General features: G+C 37.5%; 1 protein-coding gene across 4 annotated transcripts; it reads right to left on the bottom strand.

Annotated features, from left to right (window-relative positions):
- Positions 1-802: 802 nt before the first annotated feature.
- Positions 803-16,186, bottom strand: LOC306999859 (nocturnin-like). 4 transcript variants are annotated; one of them, XM_079614936.1, is made up of 3 exons: positions 15,296-16,186; positions 5,555-5,806; positions 803-3,009 (listed from the first exon to the last, which is right to left on the bottom strand). In XM_079614936.1, exons 2-3 carry the CDS (start codon positions 5,796-5,798, stop codon positions 2,150-2,152), a joined length of 1,104 nt encoding a protein of 367 aa, XP_079471062.1. In that variant the 5' UTR covers positions 5,799-5,806; positions 15,296-16,186; the 3' UTR covers positions 803-2,149. The 4 variants fall into 4 exon arrangements, with proteins under 4 accessions (XP_079471062.1, XP_079471061.1, XP_079471060.1 ...); XM_079614935.1 differs by lacking the exon at positions 15,296-16,186 and adding an exon at positions 5,897-6,061; XM_079614934.1 differs by lacking the exon at positions 15,296-16,186 and adding an exon at positions 7,316-7,448 and having other exon boundaries at positions 812-3,009.
- Between the last annotated feature and the right edge of the window lie 1,685 nt (positions 16,187-17,871).

The following is a 17,871-nucleotide window of genomic DNA, read 5'->3' as shown; positions in this document are numbered from 1 at the left end:
CCACAACTGCACTGAATACGAGGTACAATTAGATTTACATTTCACTTCATACACTAGCACTAGTAGTACAATCTTTTTTTGCATACCAGCAAACTGGGTTTCAATGGAAATCTACAATCATTAAGTCATTGTGCTACAGTACACAGAAAGTTGTAGTATTTCTTGGCTCTGTGCATGCGGTTATAAATTCTGTCTCTAGGGGGTAGTGTGCTTTCTTGATATCTTCTACACATTTGCTGGGTGAACTGGTGCCACATAGAGGCTCTAACGTTACACCAGAATCACTCAATACGCGTCAAACCATTCTGGTCATATTTCATGGTTATAGGTAACAATAATAATAATAATAGCCTATATTGAGCCCCTGTCCATTTAATTGCTAATGGTAAAGTGCCCATTCGGTCGTATTGCGTTGCCCCCCGGAACGAGAAGGGGGGGAATCTCCTCAACCGCCACCAATGTGCAGTGAATCTTATACAAGCTATGTATTTTTATTTCAGCTAGTTGCCAAGGCAACATTTCTTATTTAATTTAACTTGATGTTCTAAAATAACTAAAAACTATATAACCACATTTAAACAACAGCAAAATAACATCAAAACACAACAAAATTGCTTAAACTTTAAAATGTAAAATAGAAAAAAGGCATTCAAAATATTACTAAAAATAGTCTAAACTAAAATAACATTTGGTTTTCTGCAGTGCCCTTTAAAGGTGTAATAATGCTTGACTCTATAAAATGTGATAGTTTAACTGTCTGCAATTGATCATGTAGAGTAGAGTAGACTGGTGAATTAATTTTGAGGATGTTGCATAAAGGAAATAATTTATTAATAAGGCTTCCCTCACTTATACATGAGTGTGAATGATACACAATGTTTTTATTAAAGCGAGTTTATGCAGCATTTGACAGCTTCCCAAACATACTTTATTAACCGTTTTTGAAGAAAACCCCCCACCACAATGCAATAGTCATGTTATTACCAATAATAAGACCCAAAAAATGTTGCAGGATGATTTGAGTCACATATTCAGAAAAAAAAAAAAACATTTAGCTTTTAAACCTACACCCTGAAGTTAAAAGCATACAAATCTAAAAGAATAAAGGTATGTTTACACGACACCAATGTACTAAAACGGAAAAGTTTTTTCTTTGCGTTTTTCGCGTACAGATGCGAACATTATCAAAATGATCCCCGTTCACACGAATCCGTGAAAACGCAAAAAAAAAGCTGTATTACAGGCCAGTAGTTGGCGATGCTCATAAACTACACGCATAGGCTATAGACTGAATAGACACAGTTTTCGCAAATTCACGGTTTTGTAGTTTAAGCGGTATCGTTTTCAAAAACATGCACTTTGAAACCTGTTTTCAAAAGTTTGCGTTTTTAGTCCCCCAAAATGCCGTTGTTGTGTTAAAAAATGGGCCAAAACACAAAAAGTTTTCCGTTTTAAGTTGAAAACGCTGTCGTGTAAACAGCCTCTAAATCATACAAAAATGAAAATTCTGTCATAATTTGCAGAATCCCCCCCCCCCATGTGGAATACAAAAGGAGATATTTCACTTAATGTCCTAGCTGCTCTTGTCCATACAATAAAACGGATGCCAATTTACAGCACCATAAAAATAGTAATATTCAAGCCTTCTGAAGCCATACTATAGCTTTGTGTGAGGAACAATGATATTAAGTTCATTCTTGAACCCCTTTCCCCATTATAGCTCTTAAATCTCATAAAAACATTACATTTCACCAATAACATTTGCAGTCACTAATGTCTAACCGGCGCACCACTTTAGAATGCATGTTTGATTTAAAAAAAGCAACATTGGAAGATTTCACACAAAGCTATTGTATTGTATGGACAAAATGACTACTTTTACGATGAAGTTTTTTGCTTTAAGAATTTATTGTGCTGTATTGTCTCAGCAAATGAAAACAAATCTCCTTTAATGTTCCACACCACAGTACAAGAAAATCATACATTGAACGAAATTAAATTTTTTTTTTTGTTGTTGTTGTATGAACTATCCCTTTAAGGATGTACTGGCTGAAGTGTTAATTATTCATGAACAGCAATCAAAATATGTAGGAATACTGTGCCAGCACAAGTCTCGACTTGTGTAATATCTTGCGAAATAAGTCTGTAATTACTGGGAAACAAGCGTGGGATCCTTGAAGCTGAAGTCACAGACGAGGGAGAGGTGATCTGAAGGGTAATTATAGGAAGGAAGCCTATTGGGTCCAATTTGTTCGGCTGTAGGAAAGTCCAGAACCGCATTAACATCAAACGCTCTGTGCGAATACCACACGTAATCCAGCGTGTGGCAGCACTCGCCACTGGGCCGGATCTTCCACGTTGTGTAAGGTGGCTCGGTTTTCCCGTCCGTACTCAAATGCTTATACGCACTGTCCAGTCCCAGACTAGATGTTGCGAAATTCCTATAGACGTCTTCTGACGGCTCGGCATTAAAATCGCCGCATACTATCAGAGGAACGTCTGCATCTGCTTTTTCTTTGGTCTCGATTCTCTGTGCAACGTTCCCCAGGTTGCGCAGTAGATCCGAACCCTGTGTGCTGCGTAGGACCTCCCAACCGCTCCGTGCCTTCAGATGGGTCACCGCCACACAGAACACCCGACCTGTGTCTCGGCAGCGTAGAGCGGCGATGATGGCCACCTGATTGGTCTTCAACATCATGGCGGACAGCCGCAGGTGTGTTGTGTTTAGTGACTGGAAGCGTTTGTGATTGAAGAACAGAGCACAGCCATCAGGGCCGTTGTTGTTCTCCACATTCAGACATGGAGACCATGGTTTGGGGCAGAAACTGCTCTGGTAGCCCAAACTTGCCAGGACGGGCTGAAACATGTCAAAGTAGTGATCCACTTCCTGTAGGCATAGGATGTCGGGTCTGTAGGTTAGGATCTCCTCCAGGATCAAATACTTCCTTTCAGCCCAGTTCAGAGCATCCACGGGGCACTGCACAAAACTGTCCATGCCTTCACCTAATGCTGCAATGGGACAGAGAGAAGTTGGATGGATTGTTTTGATAACCCTGGAAGTAATCTCTGTAAATCATCCTAGCTACAACTTTATAAAGTTATAAGATTCCTTTTCATCTTCATCTTCATCAAATGTCATCTTGCGGCAGTGTAATTTCAGTATCATTGAGATCCTTTTATTAATATTTTGAATTGGTTTTTACTTTTTGGTCATTTTAAGATAAAGTTTAGTCATTTTGTCATTATTCTTTTTCTTATTTTTAAATATGTCTATGTTTTTATTAACCCTTAAACGCATACTTCGGGTCTTTATCGACACAGAACATCATTTACTATCCTCCCCCTCATTCGTTTTTTAAAGTTACGGTACTGATCCACTTGTCTGACACGACTGTCGCGTGGTGTCGCGACGCCTCCCCACATTTGTACTTTGATGGGCGTTCCTCTAGTTTACCGCTATGGGAGTGGTTTTGAGCCAGCGGCCAGTCTAGAACAAAGGACCCGCGAGAGACTTCCCCCCGTCTCCATGTGCTTGCTTCTATTGGATAGCCGCATCGCGTTCAACATAATTAATTTGCATAAAGATGGGCATCAGCCAGCTTTTTGACGCACTGCATTTTTTCAAATGAAGCGCCGCCTTCCCGCATTGCTTTGCAGGCGCGTCAAAGTCGCTTGACGTCACCCATAGGAATAAAGTGGAGTGCGGCGCGACAAAAGTGTTGCACGGACAAGTGGATCAGCGCCGTTAGACATCAACCTTCTTAGTATTACTCAATTCATTCATTATACACTGCCACTTTAAAGAATAAATGTGAATTGCACTTATTAAGTCATCAGATATTCAGTAATTTTTGAAAAAAAAAAAAAAACCATTTACTTTTTACAAAAAAAATAATTATTAGAAAATACGCATTCTTTATTATTTTACTTTTTTATATTGTGTTAATTACCACAGGCATAAAACAAAATAATATTATGGAAGCTTGTTTCGGCCACTAAATATAAAATAAAAATGGTATTTTTATCTCGCAATTTTTTCTCAGCATTGTGTGTTTTAAACTCACAATTACAAGTTATAAAGTCACAATTGTGAGATATAAACTTTAGTTTTATACTAATGTGGCAGTTAGAGAGCCATCCGTGTTACATATAAATCTGGGTCACTAAAGACCCCAATATGTAATAATGATTAGCGAAACAATCATTATTAATACAATTTAACTAGTTTAGTACATCAAGTTAAAATAAACAAAAAGAAATCTTGCCTTGGCATAGCTGAAAAAAAAGGTTACATTTTTTAATATTTTATTTTAGTCAATATTTAATAAAATACTTTAAAAAAAAAAGGTTTTAGTTAACTATAATAACCACCATAAACCTCACCACTCTAGTGTCACCACCATGACACTAGAGTGTTGTTATGCATTGCTAAGATTTCCTAAGGGGTTTTTAGCGAGTTGCTACGTGGTTGCTAGTGTGTTCTTGGTGGTTAGTATTATTACTAGTTAGATTTCATTATTACTACTTGCCTATTTTATTCCTGATCCTGAAACTTTTGTGTCAGTAAGATTTTGTTTTAAACAAAATTACATTTATTCAGCAAGGACACAATATATGAATCAAATGACAGTAAAGACTTTTACATTATTACAAAACAAATAAATTTGAAATAAATTAGATTAATCAAATAATCCTGAATAAAGTATCAGAATTTCCACAAAACTATTAAGCAGAACAACAGTTGTCAACATTGATATTAATATTTTTTTCTTCTATTTTTCTTGAACAGCAAATCAGCATATGAGAATGATTTCTGAAGTATCATGTGACAATGAAGACTGCTGAAAAGTCAGCTTTGTCATCACAGGAACAAATTAGGGCTACATTTTATATTCAAATAGAAAACTTTTTTTTTATTGTAATAGTTCACGAAACATGATTCATGATTTATTTTTGATCAAATAAATGCAGTCTTGGTGGCCATAAGAGGCTCTTACATATATCCCCAACATGTTTTAGTGTATATAATGTTAAACACAAGTAAAATGTCGTTCAGTGTCCCCTCTTAAAGGTAGGGTAGGTCAGAATTGTCTAAAAAAAACTTTTATTCAAATTTGTTTAAACTGTCTTTATATACCAATGCATAATTAAAATGTAAGTACTCTGATAAAAAGAGTATACAAATCGAGTGACTCTAGACCGTTTAATCTTCATTAAACACAGCTCATTAATTCCATTCACTCCCACCTAAAAACGGGTGCGCGACTGCGCGCACGTGGGCAGAGCCAGTAATAACGGCGGTAGTCATGGCGACGGAGAGTGACAGTCGCGCAAGCCAATCCTGTGATTCGTCCCGAATGGAAATAATGAGCTGTGTTTAATGAAGATTAAACGGTCTAGAGTCACTCGATTTTTATACTCTTTTTATCAGAGTACTTACATTTTAATTATGCATTGATATATATAGAAAGTTTAATCAAATTTGGTAAAAAGTTTTTATATAAATCCTACCTACCCTACCTTTAATGCTGATGAATAGGGTTTAGGTTTGTACCTTGTGCTAGTACATTCCACTGCATAACTCTGATCGTCTGCCTGGAGTCCCCATGCCCCGTCTGAATGAGAGCTCTCTGCAGTTGGGCAGGCCGGTTTCTCAAAACCTCTCTACATTCCTGCAACAGCTCCAAAGGGTCCGCCAGGTTTTGATCCAGATTGTATGTGGAGTCCCGAGGGTGAGGGAGAGGAGGTCTGCTGACAGTCTTAGCCAGGGCACTGTAGAGACTAGAACTGCTGCCCATGGAACATGCTAAGAGAAACAAAACAGACATCACATGATGATCTTTCCTGGAATTTCATCACCTGCTCCCTTTTTAAAGGAATAAAAAAAGACCTACACCTGGTCGCGGTGTTGCTGCAAATAGCTGTCAGTGTGAACACACCTTTACACCGAGCAGTTGTGCTGAACTAAACCAGGCTTTGCCATCTATTTCCACTTTAATTCATTCTATCCTGTATCTTCTTCAAATAGGACAAGCAAACACATGGTTAATCCATTTATACTGAGAGCAGCAAGTAGCACCAGTTGTTAAGACACGTCGCACACACCCAGAGCTTAGAGGCGTTCATGCATGTAATGGCTCCATTGATCTCCAAGTTTCAGCAACACGCAAGTTCACAGGTGTTCAATCCAAAGGAATGTCCTGGTTGGCTACACTAGAGCTTTATGTTGGTTATAGGTCCCTGGTAATCCATCTTGGCCTTAATCAACTAAACATGCCTTGATTAACGCCTGGTTAGCTTTTAACTCAATTGCCTCTGAGCTCTCAGTGAGGCTTTATGAAGCTCACTGTTGCGAGCTGAGTTAAAGCAGAGTTCATTTAACAATATCATATCATCATATATTAATCTTCAGCAATAAAAACGGCAAATTCAATAACTGCAATTACAATGCGTGACTAAATGAAATGACTCAAATAAATTAAAATAATTGATTTAAAATTAAATAAATTGAAACAAAAATAAATACATCTTAATTATAAAATATTATAATGATTCATGGTTTTCTCCCCATTAAAGTCAATCAGTAATTATTTTGTACTGACACCTAGCAAGCAATTGTGCCATCTGTTACTGATGCCATTGCATAAATGAGCTATCATGTGATATCAACATGATAGCCCTGCCCTCATAATGCAACCGGCTCCAAGTAAAATAAAACTGCTTTTATTAGGCTAATAATATGACTGGTCTTGTTAGTTTGCACAACATACACTTCCAGTCAAAAGCTTGGAGTCTGTAAGATATGAAAAAATAAAAATAAACAAGTAAAACTTTTTTTCAGCCAGCATTGCATAAATTGATCAAAAGTGACAGTGACACTTTTAAATTGTTACCAAAAATAAATGCTGTTATTTTGAACTTTGTATTAATTAAAGAATCCACAAGAAATGTTCCACAAACATATTAAGCAGCACAACGACTTCCTTCATAAACATTTATAAATATTTTGAACAGTGACCAGATGAGATTTTGAGCGAGCCATGGTAGTGTTATCTGATTCTGACACCATCACTGTACACCATTGCATTTTTTGCTACACACAGAACACCACATAAATAGACTCTGTTGTGTTAATTTTCTAATCAACTAAAACAACATTCACTTTTTGTCTCAGAACGGTCCACTTATGGACCTCACTTATAAAAAGTCAAATACAAAATAATTAGTGCTAAAAAAGTGGCATAAAAATCAAACAACCATTAAAATTGCATTTTTCATTAGAATTAAAGGAGTTAACTGAATTTGTTTATCTTACCAACAACCTCCATGATATCAGGACTGGATTTTGAGTTTGTCCTACAGCGGAGTGTGTGTGTTGTGATGTTGTGTGAGCGATGTTCGGCATAAATGCACCACTGGCTGTGTGTGTTAAACTGCTTCTGACAGAATGAGATTACAGACTTGAGACGTCAGGAGACCATATGGACGCACACACGCAATCTGAGTGCACAGGTCAGTAGGCTGTTCTAGGGAACATAATGCAACCATGAAACCACATGATTTTATGGATGTTACATTATATCCGTTTCGTCACAAGGAAAAATACTAATTTTTACAAAATACACTCTTGTACTGGACGAAAGACAGAGCTCAACACGCTGCAACTGAAGAAAACGCATGCGAAAAGAAAAAAACATCATCAGTTTGACAACACATTTGCGGCAAATACTCACAACGCAACCAAATACAGAAACTCGCTGCAAATACTCACAACACAACCAAATACAGAAACTTGCTGCAAATACTCACAACACAACCAAATACAGAAACTCGCTGCAAATACTCACAACACAACCAAATATAGAAACTCGCTGCAAATACTCACAACACAACCAAATATAGAAACTCGCTGCAAATACACACAACACAACCAAATATAGAAACGAGCTGCAAATACACACAACCAAATACAGAAACGAGCTGCAAATACACACAATACAACCAAATACAGAAATGCGCTGCAAATACTCATAACACAACCAAATACAGAAACTCACCGCAAATACTCACAACACAACCAAATATAGAAACTCGCTGCAAATATTCACTACACAACCAAATAGCCTCCAGAAACTTGCTGCAAATACTCACAACACAACCAAATATAGAAACTCACTGCAAATACACACAACACAACCAAATACAGAAACTCGCTGCAAATACTCACAACACAACCAAATACAGAAACTCGCTGCAAATACTCACAACACAACCAAATACAGAAACTTGCTGCAAATACTCACAACACAACCAAATACAGAAATGCGCTGCAAATACTCACAACACAACCAAATACAGAAACTCACTGCAAATACACACAATACAACCAAATACAGAAACTCACTGCAAATACACACAACACAACCAAATACAGAAACTCACTGCAAATACTCACAACACAACCAATTATAGAAACTCACTGCAAATACACACAACACAACCAAATACAGAAACTCACTGCAAATACTCACAACACAACCAAATACAGAAACTCGCTGCAAATACTCACAACACAACCAAATACAGAAACTTGCTGCAAATACTCACAACACAACCAAATACAGAAACTTGCTGCAAATACTCACAACACACCCAAATACAGAAACTTGCTGCAAATACTCACAACACAACCAAATACAGAAACTTGCTGCAAATACTCACAACACAACCAAATACAGAAACTCGCTGCAAATACTCACAACACAACCAAATACAGAAACTCGCTGCAAATACTCACAACACAACCAAATACAGAAACTTGCTGCAAATACTCACAACACAACCAAATACAGAAACTCGCTGCAAATACTCACAACACAACCAAATACAGAAACTCGCTGCAAATACTCACAACACAACCAAATACAGAAACTCGCTGCAAATACTCACAACACAACCAAATACAGAAACTTGCTGCAAATACTCACAACACAACCAAATACAGAAACTTGCTGCAAATACTCACAACACAACCAAATACAGAAACTCGCTGCAAATACTCACAACACAACCAAATACAGAAACTCGCTGCAAATACTCACAACACAACCAAATACAGAAACTTGCTGCAAATACTCACAACACGACCAAATACAGAAACTTGCTGCAAATACTCACAATACAACCAAATACAAAAAATCGCTGCAAATACTCACAACACAACCAAATACAGAGACTCACTGCAAATACTCACAACACAAACAAATACAGAAACTCGCTGCAAATACTCACAACACAACCAAGTACAGAAACTCGCTGCAAATACTCACAACACAACCAAATACAGAAACTTGCTGCAAATACTCACAACACAACCAAATACAGAAACTCGCTGCAAATACTCACAACACAACCAAGTACAGAAACTTGCTGCAAATACTCACAACACAACCAAATACAGAAACTCGCTGCAAATACTCACAACACAACCAAGTACAGAAACTCGCTGCAAATACTCACAACACAACCAAATACAGAAACTTGCTGCAAATACTCACAACACAACCAAATACAGAAACTCGCTGCAAATACTCACAACACAACCAAATACAGAAACGAGCTGCAAATACTCACAACCAGTGGCGTAAGTTTGATTTTAAAATTGGTGGGGACGGAGACATATATTTTAAGGTTTGATCGAAATTATTGCTAGGGATATATCAGTGTCACTGGATATTGGTAGGGACACGTCCCTAGCATCCCTACTAAATTCTACGCCCCTGCAACACAACCAGATATAGAAACTCGCTGCAAATATTCACTACACAACCAAATACAGAAACTCACTGCAAATATTCACTACACAACTAAATACAGAAACTCACTGCAAATACACACAACACAACCAAATACAGAAACTCACTGCAAATACACACAATACAACCAAATACAGAAACTCACTGCAAATACACGCGATATTACGATTTTTGATCGTGGACGATTAAAATGTCTCCACGATCTGCTTTTGAAGAAATATCGTAGGATCGTGCATTTTATCAGTTTGCATTTCTGGTGCCTCCGTCTCAACATACTGTACAGCGCGACGTATATCCACATGAAATGCAGAGGAACGGGACACTGTAGTTCATAAAAATGTATTATTTGCATGTGCTTTAAAGCCTTGCCGGTTAAACATGTCATTCGCTGCTGGTGCGCTGTTCTAACGGGCGCTTTTCTGAGCGCTATACACCCGACACGCGCATGCACTAAAAGCCTGTCTAACTGACAGCGTCTGATTACTGGACTAAGTTATCTTTCGAGTCTTATTGTGCTAATACTGTCAAATAAACACAAGGTTTACATAAACAAAGTTGGTTATGTCTAAAGTGAAAGAACAATAGAAAAAATGAAGAAAAAATCTGCTTGTCAAATGCGTGTATATTAGACTCGTTGCGCGCAGATCTTAAAGTGACAGTAGCCCTAATAGTAAACATGCTGCCGCTTGTCCTTAAAGGGACAGTTACCCCCCCAAAAAAATTCTGTCATTATTTACTCACTCTCTAATGTTGTTCCAAACCTGTATTCATTTATTTCTTGTGCTGAACACAAAAGAAGATATTTTGAGGAGTGTGGCTAACCGGGCGGTTGCTGGTCCCCATTGACTACCATAGTGGGAAAAAAACTATTATGGAAGTCTCTGGGGTACATCAACTGTTTGTGTACCCACATTCCTCCAAATAACTTTTATTTTCAACAGAAGAGGGAGACTTATTCGGGTTTAAAGCGGCTGGAGAGAATTTAAATTTTTGGGAGAACTATCCCTGTTAATAAAACAACAAAATACAAAGAGCATCTCACTCACTCTTGACTGAGAACTTTAATAGTAGCTTTAATAAGAATCAATGTAAAATTTATACAGTAAAGTCTATGTTGTGTTTTATTTTCATATTTGTTAATTTAATTACTTTCTTCAATGCTGTTAAATACACCTGTAGCTGAAAAAATAAAGCACTGTTTATTTGATTTGTATATAAAGTTGTGTATGTGTATCTTTGTTCTTAATTTTTAATAACAAAGACAATGACAAATATTTTTTATCTTCGCCATTTTGGCCAAAATGTCTGCCATTCTTTTTTATTTTATATTTTGTTACCTAAGGCTTTGTTTTTAAAATAGGGACATTAGTTTGGCTGTGATGCTCAGTCACTTGCAAAATAGTAAAACCAACATGAAAAGGAATCGTGATAAAATCGTGAATCGTGATTTTCCTGAAAAAAATCGTGATATGATATTATTGCCATATCGCCCACCCCTACCAACACAACCAAATACAGAAACTCACTGCAAATACACACAATACAACCAAATACAGAAACACACTGCAAATACACACAACACAACCAAATACAGAAACGAGCTGCAAATACACACAATACAACCAAATACAGAAATGCGCTGCAAATACTCACAACACAACCAAATACAGAAACTCACTGCAAATACTCACAACACAACCAAATACAGAAACTTGCTGCAAATACACACAACACAACCAAATACAGAAACTCACTGCAAATACACACAATACAACCAAATACAGAAACTCACTGCAAATACTCACAACACAACCAAATACAGAAACTTGCTGCAAATACTCAAAACACAACCAAATACAGAAACTTGCTGCAAATACTCACAACACAACCAGATAGCCTATAGAAACTCACTGCAAATACTCACAACACAACCAAATACAGAAACTTGCTGCAAATACTCACAACACAACCAAATACAGAAACTCGCTGCAAATACTCCCAACACAACCAAATACAGAAACTTGCTGCAAATACTCACAACACAACCAAATACAGAAACTTGCTGCAAATACTCACAACACAACCAGATATAGAAACTCACTGCAAATACTCACAACACAACCAAATACAGAAACTCGCTCCAAATACTCACAACACAACCAGATATAGAAACTCACTGCAAATACTCAACACAATCAAATAGCCTACAGAAACTTGCTGCAAATATTTACAACACAACCAAATACAGAAACTCACTGCAAATACACACAACACAACCAAATACAGAAACTCACTGCAAATACTCACAACACAACCAAATACAGAAACTCGCTGCAAATACTCACAACACAACCAAATACAGAAACTTGCTGCAAATACTCACAACACAACCAAATACAGAAACTCGCTGCAAATACTCACAACACAACCATATACAGAAACTTGCTGCAAATACTCACAACACAACCAGATATAGAAACTCACTGCAAATACTCACAACACAATCAAATAGCCTACAGAAACTTGCTGCAAATATTTACAACACAACCAAATACAGAAACTCACTGCAAATACACACAACACAACCAAATACAGAAACTCACTGCAAATACACACAATACAACCGAATACAGAAACTCAAGTTCAAGTTCAAGTTCCGTTTATTTATAGAGCACATTTACTACCGGCTGACAACCGACCAAAGTGCTGTACAAAAATTGCAATAAAATATACAATAAAACAAACAATGATCACTTAGGATCAGTGAGTACAACATCCAATTACATATTAAAAGCTGAATAAAACAGATGAGTTTTCAGAGCAGATTTAAACTCAGATAAGGAGGAGGCCATTTTAATTTGGATTGGGAGTTTGTTCCACAACGTGGGGCCCGCTACTTCAAACGCTCTATTTCCCCTATTTTTCAAGCGGGTTCTGGGAATCTGAAGAAGGAATTTGTTTACTGATCTCAGCCCTCGCTTGGGGGTGTATAAGTGAAGTAGGTCCGACAGGTATAATGGTGCAAGATTGTTTAGTGATTTGTAGACCAGCAATAGAATTTTGTATTCAATTCTATACTGAACCGGTAACCAATGCAGGGATCTCAGAAGGGGTGTAACATGCTCAAACTTTTTACATCCCTTCAGAAATCTCGCTGCTGCGTTTTGAACGACTTGTAGGCGTGAAATTTGAGTCTTAGCAACACCATAATAAAGAGAGTTGCAATAGTCCAGCCTCGATGTTATGAAGGCATGGACAGCAACCTCTAAAGAGGCGTCAGAGAGAAAAGATTTAATTTTGTAGAGAGAGCGTAAATAGAAGAAGCTAGAGCCCACTACAGAGGCAATTTGCCTGTCAAATTTCAGACTATTATCAATCATCACACCTAGATTACGCACTTGGGATGAGGTACTCAGGTTTGAGATTTCTAAATTTTGTGAGTTTTGTCTACTAGTTTCGGAGGGGCTAAAAACAATGGCTTCCGTTTTATCTGAATTTAAAAAAAGGAAATTTTTTGAGAGCCATGATTTTACGTCGTCCAGACATGTGGATAAACAACTTAGCGCATGCTCATTATCAGATGTCAGAGGCAGATATATTTGCATATCATCAGCGTAGCAATGAAAAGAAACGTTGTGTTTCCTAAAGATAGATCCCAAGGGAAGCAGATAAAGAGAGAAAAGAGTAGGTGCAAGAACAGACCCCTGCGGTACACCACAGGTTAGCTTGCGCGATGATGAATTAGAGTTTCCTATTATAACTGAAAAAGTTCTATCGGTTAAAAAAGATTTGAACCACTTTAAGACCGTTCCTCCAAGTCCCACATAGGACTCCAACCGAGATATGAGAATTTCATGATCGACGGTGTCGAAGGCTGAGGACAGATCTAACATAACTAAAATAACAGAATCTCCCGAGTCAGTAGCCATTAAAATGTCATTTAGGACTTTAACAAGGGCCGTTTCCGTACTATGCAATGTTTTAAAACCTGATTGGAAGGTCTCATAGATGTGATTATTAGTTAAAAACGATTGAAGTTGCAGAGAGACGATTTTTTCCATCACCTTAGAGATAAAAGGTAGAACAGACACAGGCCGAAAATTTGCCAAAATGGTAGGATCCAGTGTAGGTTTTTTTAATACAGGGGTGACTGTGGCCATTTTTAAGCTCTCAGGGATAACCCTTGCTTTCAGACAGTTATTAAGTACAGATACAAGCCCTGGTCCTACAGTATCAATTATCTGCTTTAGGTAGCGGGGGTGTATAATGTCATGGGGACTCGCTGAGCTTTTTAACTTTGTAATTACTTCTTTAAGAGATTGCAGGGATATGCATTTAAAAGTAGTCCAAGAGACCGAAGGAATCTTTAGCAATGTCAATTCACCCTTGGTCACTTGTATTTTAGCTCTAAGATTAGTAATTTTTGTTCCGAAATAATTTACAAAATCTTCGCATAATGCATTGGTCGCATTGTTAAAAATCGATACAGAAGGATTGAGTACTGAGTCTATAACCGAAAAAAGAACTCTAGGAGTTTGATTGTGTTTTTCAATCAAGTTAGAAAAGTAGACAGACTTGGCTTTCTTAGAAGCATTCTGATATTTCAACAAACAGTTTTTGAGTATATTAAAAGATATTTGCAGTTTGTCTTTCTTCCATTTCCTTTCTGCTTTCCTACATGATTGTCTCAAGGCGCGAATGTCATGATCTATCCAAGGCTCGGATTTACGCTTTGGCTTTAGAGACCTGTAGGGTGCAACATCATTCAGTGTTTCCAACCATATAGTGTTTATAGATGCAAGATGCTGCTCAACATCTAAATCAGATAATAAATACTCATTGGACCAAAAGGAATTATCTCCCTTGTAGCGTTCATTAAAATCCTCGCAGAATCGAGGTGAGTACACACGGACCTGTTTAATGTCAGAGACAGTTCTGTAAGGGATTACGGGGAGAGACATTTTAAACATGATAGGAAAATGATCGGAAATCAGAGATTCAATCACTTCCATATTAATTATAGACAGACCAAAAGATAATATTAAGTCCAATGTGTGGCCTTGATTGTGTGTAGGTTTTTTAACCCATTGTATCAGATTAAAAGAGTCAATTATATTTAAAAAGTCAGCCGCTAGATGTTCCGAAGCACAGCATACATGAACATTAAAATCTCCTAAGAGTAAAATCTGATCATGTGCAATAATTAGATCCCCCACAAACTCAGAGAATTCTTCAATAAAGTTTTTCTTCAGATGTGGGGGTCTGTATATTAGAGCTATGACAATAGGTTGAGACCACTCAAGCAATAACAGCTGAACTTCAAAACTTGTGGGGTTAGTGGAGGGTAGCATTTGACAGCGTGCTCCAAAGCTTTCTTTAGTAATAACCGCTAACCCGCCACCCCTGCCAGCAGGACGGGGAGCATTATAAAAACAATAGTCAATTGGAACCAGTTCTGAATAAGGGCTCAGATCTCCTACCTTCGTCCAAGTTTCAGTAATGAACATGAAGTCCAAGTTGTGGGATAAAATAAAATCCTTTAAGATAAATGTCTTATTAACCAAAGAATGTGCGTTGATCAGCGCCATTTTTGGAGAATGTAGAGTGCTGTATGAAGCCGAAGCTTTCTTCAGTGGACGAAGATTAGCAATGTTTACCCCCGTCGGGCGAGGTCGAATAATCAACCGTTGGTAAAAATCCTCTAGAAGTTGCGCCCGCGGATCGGGAGGAACTAGGAAGTCAGTCTGAATATATGTAAGCCAGCGAGATGAGGGTACCGGCACATACCGAACCACGAAGCCGATCCGCTCCATGGTCCGTGCTCGTAGATGGATCTTTAAACTGACCATTTTCCCGCTCCGTTTCCCACGTCTTCTCCGACGTTTCCTCGGGGTAACGTCCACTTGCCAGCGACGAAGAAAATCTGGGATGTCTCTTAGAGTGCTCCTGTAAGTTTTGTTTGCAAAATTTTCCAGTTTTGCGTCGAAAACGTCCATGCAGTAATTGCGTATATCCAGTAGTGTCTGACGATCGTAAGCAATAGACTCAGCATAATTAAAAGGTATAAGAGCACATAAAATCAGCCAAATACAAGACATGGTAAGGAGTGTTAGACGGCGTGCCACTCTCACAGGCGCCATCTTGTTGTGAAAACAACAAGTTGTGTTCGCAGCAGAGAGCTGAAGAGTGCTGCGTTTTGTCAGTCATGAACTTTATAATAAATGAATTTATAATCCCCAGATACTATTCAATCGCATTCTGGGAAATCAAACTGGAGTTGTACAGTTTCAAGTTCAAGTGTGGTTTCATTTTATATATTCTAAGCAGGCAAAGACTCAGCCTGTGTCAGCGCCCCATTTCTCGCATCATATGAATTAAACCTGGATGTCCATCATTTCAATTATGATTTGTTAAAGGGACCAATGTAAAGAACACTACAGTTCTCCACTTAAAAAACAAACAAAACCTATTTTGACACTAATAACAGCTAAGCAGAACACTAAGGAGTGAGTAGTTGTAGTCAAGTATGTGAACTTTTGAGGGAGGATAAATTCAGCTTTTTATAACTTGTATAAAGATTTTTTTCTTTAACCTTAAAATTGCAAGGCAAAACCAGCAGTTTCTTTTGATGATCACTGTGAGTCCACGCTTCTGCCCGTGCTTCACAGGAATGTGTCGATTCTCCCTCCACCTCTACGAAGGGAAGAAATGAACTTTGTATATAGGAATTATACAGTTTACTGAATTTATAAACAATGCAGCCTTAGAACAGTTTTTTTCTTTTCCTTTTTTTTTAAATCAAGCTTAAACTTTTGTGTTACGCTCATGTTTTGTTGTTGTTGTTTTTTTTCCTCACACATTGTACCAAGCACAGTATTATTGGCAAACAAACTGCAAAGCATTTTTGCATTCCCATTTCAATCTGGATTTAGTAAAAGGCCGTACTATTTGGGTGTAATCAAATCTGGGTCCAAATCCTGGAACGATGGCAATTTGTCAACACAAAAGAAAAAAGGTCAATCGGCAGCATGCATCTTCACTGCAAATACATTTCTTACGCATTTGTTTTCTTTTGCTTTTTATTAGTCCTTAAAGAGGGAGAGCAAGATGTTTGTGTTCAGAATAATCTAGTTTGTATATTCAACATTTGAAGTATATTCTATTTTGTTGTACTCTTGTTTCAAAGTGTACTCAAGTAGGTTTTACTTAAATATAAAAATATTCCTGAATTTGAGTGGTGTTGTTTTTGTCAGCTGCAGAACTTTTTTTTTTTTTTTTTGCATGGTTTTGGCTCACCTTTTCACTTTCTCAGAAAAATGACAGTTTTGACCGAATTTGAGCTTCGGATGCATTGAAATGTTTGAACTTTTACAGCCAGACCATATGCAACCCCAGACCCGATATGATGTAATCTAAACTAGTGAAAAACAGTAGGAATTAACCACTAAAGTCCAGTAAAATTATATTCTTTGAACTGTATTTCTGTAAAATGGGCAGTTATGAATGATTGTCTAAAATTCGTACATTTATTGATTAGCCCAAACAAAAATTCTGTTTTTCATAGGAGACTAACATCTGACTTTAATTAGAAACATCCAATATAGATTGCAGTGTATTAACAACTAGAAAAACAAACATAAAAGCTAACAGAATTTAGGTATATGTGTGTTACCCTGATAATAAAAATGCAGACACAAAATTCTTGAAATGCCAAGCAAACTGAAACAAGAAAATGACACAAAACACTGGACAGAAGACCTAGACTAAACATGTCCAGACCCACTGAATGCTGCCCTAGCCTGATAGTCCTGGCTAAAAGAAGACAAGTTAGGCCACAACTGCACTGAATACGAGGTACAATTAGATTTACATTTCACTTCATACACTAGCACTAGTAGTACAATCTTTTTTTGCATACCAGCAAACTGGGTTTCAATGGAAATCTACAATCATTAAGTCATTGTGCTACAGTACACAGAAAGTTGTAGTATTTCTTGGCTCTGTGCATGCGGTTATAAATTCTGTCTCTAGGGGGTAGTGTGCTTTCTTGATATCT

Source organism: Phoxinus phoxinus, assembly GCF_949152265.1.
Source record: "Phoxinus phoxinus genome assembly, chromosome: 6".
Taxonomy (NCBI): domain Eukaryota; kingdom Metazoa; phylum Chordata; class Actinopteri; order Cypriniformes; family Leuciscidae; genus Phoxinus; species Phoxinus phoxinus.
The sequence above is the reverse complement of the archived record's forward strand: the minus strand, read 5'-3'. Positions and strand labels throughout refer to the sequence as shown.